The 5086-nt window shown below is 42.6% G+C and overlaps 1 protein-coding gene across 1 annotated transcript; it reads left to right on the top strand.

Moving 5' to 3' along the window:
* The first annotated feature begins 314 nt into the window (after positions 1-314).
* LOC123134955 (cysteine-rich receptor-like protein kinase 15) lies at positions 315-4795 on the top strand. Its single transcript, XM_044554101.1, has 7 exons — positions 315-1189; positions 1359-1463; positions 2279-2439; positions 2809-3019; positions 3173-3404; positions 3982-4135; positions 4449-4795. Exons 1-7 carry the CDS (start codon positions 376-378, stop codon positions 4701-4703), a joined length of 1932 nt encoding a protein of 643 aa, XP_044410036.1. The 5' UTR covers positions 315-375; the 3' UTR covers positions 4704-4795.
* The last annotated feature ends 291 nt before the right edge of the window (positions 4796-5086 follow it).

Here is a 5086-nt window from a genome sequence, read left to right as displayed (position 1 = left end):
GAATTTATTTCAGAATTTTCGATGATGCGCATTCAGTGGAAGGAGACGTTCTCATCTTCGTAAATTTCAAGATAATATGCCGGCTCAGTCTTTTTGAGGTGTTCATAGGGATAGGGTATGCGTGTGTGCGTTCATAGGGATGAGTGTATGCGCACGTATATGAGTGCTTGTGTCTATACAGATGTTAAAAAAAAAGAGCCTAATTTTGTACTCTTAGTTGGTCACGGTATTGGTTGGAAGACCCGTTGTTTTGATTGGTCGTCACGGTGTGATGTTAGCAAGTTCCCGCTTCCGGTCAAAGGCTCCAAGCTGGCGTAGCTAATTAACCAATCGAACGCTCGCTCGAACGTAGCACACCAGCAACCAGTCACCACCATGCCCACGTACCTCCTCCTCCTCTTCTTCCTCGCCTTGTGGCCACCGGAGGCGAGCGTTCACGCCGCCTCCGCCACAGTGAGCCCGTTGTATACACTCTGCAACCAGACCACCGGCACGTACGCGACAAACAGCACTTACGGCTCCAACCTTCGAGCTCTCGGAGCGACCCTCACCGCGGGCGCCGGCACGTCGGGCTTCGCCAAGGGCAGCTCCGGCGAGGCGCCCGACAAGGTGTATGGCGAAGTGCTCTGCCGCGGCGACTACACCGGCGCCAACTGCACCGACGGCCTCAGGGCCGCCTTCCAGGACGTGGCCGACCGCGTCTCCTGCCGGCGCGCCGTCGTCTACTACGACCAGTACATGCTCCGCTTCACCGACGACGAGCGGTCCCTCTCGAGCCTCAGCAACGAGCCCGAATGGTCCGCGAGCAATATGAACTCGGTCAGGGGCGCAGAGGCCGCACCGCGGCTGATGGAGACGGTGGTGAAGCTGATGAACGACCTGGCCGACCTTGGCACCTCCGGCGGCCCCAGGCTGACTAGCCGGTCCCGGTATGCGACCGGCGAGGCGGGGTTCGGCGAGCAGGGCGTGAGCACCGTGTACGGGCTCGTGCAGTGCAGGCTGGACCTTGCCGGGCCACAGTGCAGGAGCTGCCTTGAAGGCATCATCAAGCAGATGCCAAAGCTGTTCGGCGATGCATCTTCAAGCCGTGTCGGTGGGAGGATTATTGGAATTCGGTGTAATTTGCGGTACGAGAAGGAGCTCTTCTTTGAGGAGACAAACGACACTCTCAAGATCGACATGCCCAAAAGTACGTGTGTTGCTTCACTGTTTACAACTCCATCTATTAAGATTTTTTAAGGAATCCACGCGTAGTTTAACAGCATTTCACAATCCTAACTCCTAAGGCCTAGCAAGGGAAACCATGTTGTTCCAAACTCCCTGTTACCTACTGATTTTGCGGCCTTTTTGATACAAAGATGGAGTGAGCCCGGTGCTTAAGATTGTCATATTTGGAGTTCCTCTTCTAGTTTTGCTCATCCTCGGCTTGCTCCTAAGGCCATACATCGTCAAGAAAGTCAGAGGTAAAGAATTGTTGTTGTTGTTGTTGTTGTTGTTGTTGTTGTTGTTGTTGTTGTTGTGTTGTTGTTGTTGTTGTTGTTGTTGTTGTTGTTGTTGTTACTGTTACTATTACTATCATCATCATCATCATCATCATCATCATCATCATCATCATCATCAATGTTCAAAGAAGCGGAAAGCATAAGCGAAACGGAAGGTCACAGCTTAGAGCAATGGGCGCTTCAATGTTTTTTGAAATTGGCTAGAATTTGATAGATTTTGAATAATATACACAGTAAAATAGGAAACATGGCACATGGGTACTTGATATAGCATCTAAAACACAGTTCACACCGTAGCATCAGGTTCACATAGCAAGAAAAATAACAACTAAAATGCGGTTCAGTTCAAATAGTCATAACCTAAAAGAGATCATGTGAGAATTTTGCCAGAATATGAAGGAAATGGTTCCCAACAGAACCTAATAATAAGATAAATGGCATATTGCCATTATTGCGCAAGCCGACAAGCAAAAGGAGTTCAAAAACAGCCAAATTTTGGCCAAAGTTAAGAAGAAAAAAAACTTAACCTACCGCTTAGGACAAAAGCGAAGAGGTTTGCCATCGCTCATCGCTTAAGCGTGCTTAAAAACGCTTTCTTGAACATTGATTATTATTATTGTGATGGTGGTGGTGGTGGTAATGGTAGTAGTAGGAGGAGGAGGAGCAGTAGTATTGTTGTTATCATCATCATCATCATCATCGTTTGCATGATTGCAAGTTATTCTTTCATTTTGTTTCCACATGAATATGTTTTTACCTTGCCCTTCCTTGTGTAGAATTGTTATTGGAGAGGGATCTAGTCATCCTGGAAGAGGAAATTGTTAGTGAAAGCGACTCGAGGTTTTCACTATTTAGATATTCAAAGATAAGAAGTGCTACTGATAACTTCTCGAAGGAAAATAAACTTGGAGAAGGTGGATTTGGTCATGTTTACAAGGTAATTGCATTTACTTGAATCAACCTTTGCGAATGTTAGCCTTACTGAGACAAAATAATACTCCTTTAATTTTTGCAATCCTATATTTCAGTTCATTTTGCAGCTGTTCAAAAATATTTAGTAATTCAAATATATAAAAAATTCATGTGTAACTTCATTTCTTGAATTGAATAGAGATTTATTTTCTCCCAATAACGATGCATATCACACATGCACATGAAAGGAAACTTTTTTTAATCAAAATCATCTCAATATAGCATCATGAACAAGCGTATTTATTGCGATACAATGTATACAAATACCATATTATCAAGATAGCATTACTCATATATTGATCTGTCATGTAAAAATACATGTACACTTCATTAGGGTCGGTTGCCTGACGATCAAGACATAGCGGTTAAACGACTTTCTCCAAATTCAGTTCAAGGATTCCGTGAGTTCATGAATGAAATCAAACTCATAGCCAGCCTCCAGCACAAGAATCTCGTCAAACTTCTTGGATGCTGCATCAAAGGCAAAGAGAGGATACTTGTATATGAATTTTTGCCAAATGGTAGCTTGGAAGAGTTCATTTTTGGTACGTTCACTTTTCTCATGCAAAAAACAAAGATAATACCATTGTACTTTCACCACAAAAATAACGAAAGGCCGAAATATCTTCTGTTTATTTATTCGAATGAAAAAATAACTATGTATCTCTATATTCACATTTTAAATTGTAACTCAATAGGGTCAGGAGCAAAGCGGAGCTGGCCTGTACGTCGCCACATAATTGAAGGAATAGCAGAAGGCCTTCTCTACATGCATGACTACGCACATGAGTGCATAGTCCACAGAGACTTGAAACCAAGTAACATCCTATTAGATCATGAAATGAATCCAAAAATTTCCGACTTTGGGATCGCAAGGATATGCCTCTCCAACATGACAGAATCAAATACAACGACAGCTATGGGAACATTGTAAGGTTTTGATTTTATGGGCTTCACATGTTAGTTCAGACTTATATTTGGTTAGTAAGCGAACCTTATTGAAAAGGCGGGAATATTTGTTTAGCTAGCTAAGTACCTTGTTAGTTGAGACTAAGTTGAGTTCCAATGATTCATCAATATTATATGACGTATATTTGAAGGAGATGGTGTTAATATTTTCGAGCGTATGCAATACATAGATATATACTATCACAGTGTAGAGGTCGTGGAGAGGGAAACTTAATATTTATTTGTGTATATGCATTAAAAAAAGCTAATAGAGTGACTAATGAATCTTCCACCTACGACCTGTATTAGTGTTGACTTCTTCAAGGCATTTTCAGACTAAGTCAACTAAGTTTGCAACTTCTCCTTTCCGTGATCTTTCTTGCAAATCTGCAATAACAGGAGTACCGGGGTATCGAATGGAAACGTTCAATCAACAATGAAACTGATTTGATCAAATGAGCGCATGTCACGCCTATCATCTAATTCCCATTATATTTCTTTCGGCTGAGAATCATTATAATTTACAGTGATCTTGTTGGCATATATTGTTTTATTTCAGTGGATACATCGCGCCGGAATACTGCTCCCAGAGTGTCTACTCAACAAGGTCAGATGTTTTCAGCTTCGGCATCCTAGTTCTCGAGATCATAAGTGGGAAGAGGGCCGTCGGTTCCTACCAATTATCCGGAAGATCATACGAGCTCAGGAAATATGTGAGTAAAATAAAATACTTCAAAAATGAAGAATCCACACATAGTTTGCTTCAGTCCCTCTACTAAGCCAGCAATTAGTAATGTGTTATCTGGTTCAATCTATATATAAAATCACTATGCCTAGGTCAATTATCACCCCCTTGCATTTTTTTTCTTTCAAAAATATGAACATTTACTTACTTCTTTTAGGGGACATTTACTTACTTTGACCGCAAGACATGCTTGTTAATGCACAATTAATCTGTTTGGCTATTAGGCTTGGAAACTATGAAGAAGGTAACAATTTTTAACAAATAATCTGTTTCGGTAATAGGCATGGCAATTGTGGAGAGAGCAGAGGTGCGACGAGCTGGTGGATGATTCGCTGGGCGAGGAGTACCCAGAGATGGACACTATGAGGTGCATCCAGGTCGCCCTCTTATGCGTCCAGGATGTCGCGGAGGACAGGCCTACCATGCGCGATGTCACGACGATGCTGAGCAACGGAAACAAGAGGCTGCTCCTGCCTGCGCAGCCCGGTTTTTGCAGCATACACATCAACACTACCGATAATGAAATAGGGCTGTGAGTCTGAACCAAACCAGGACTTTTGTTTAGACATCGGTGGTGTTTGTTATGTGTTAGAGAGAAACAAAGTGCAAGAGAACTGTTTTGTGATCCCATCAGGAGTACAAAAGATGACTGTTGCTTATGAACATGCCATCAATGGCGATCTTTAGACTCGTCAGTCCGTCTCCGATTTACTACAAAGACACCATTCCTTGCTGTCAAAAGAGGACCATAAACAAAAGAGTTGAAAGAAACAGGTTGTTGAGGTCTGATGTCATGGTCGTTAAGAGTTAGGGCGTGGCGTCGTTGTATCTAAGATATACTCCCTCAGTCCACAATATATGATCTTATTACATCCAATATGTGAGTATATTGGATATAATATCTTATATTTTGGGACGG

Source organism: Triticum aestivum, chromosome 6B (assembly GCF_018294505.1).
Source record: "Triticum aestivum cultivar Chinese Spring chromosome 6B, IWGSC CS RefSeq v2.1, whole genome shotgun sequence".
In the NCBI taxonomy this organism is placed as follows: Eukaryota; Viridiplantae; Streptophyta; class Magnoliopsida; order Poales; family Poaceae; genus Triticum; species Triticum aestivum.
This window is presented reverse-complemented; position numbering and strand designations above follow the sequence as displayed.

What these genes read in the sequence shown, in the direction of transcription:
- LOC123134955 (XM_044554101.1), top strand. Translation starts at nt 376, where the DNA reads ATGCCCACGTACCTCCTCCTCCTCTTCTTCCTCGCCTTGTGGCCACCG. An exon ending in ACGACAGCTATGGGAACATT is followed by an intron (nt 3,405 to 3,981) that starts GTAAGGTTTTGA and finishes GTTTTATTTCAG; the next exon opens with TGGATACATCGCGCCGGAAT. An exon ending in CATACGAGCTCAGGAAATAT is followed by an intron (nt 4,136 to 4,448) that starts GTGAGTAAAATA and finishes TTTCGGTAATAG; the next exon opens with GCATGGCAATTGTGGAGAGA.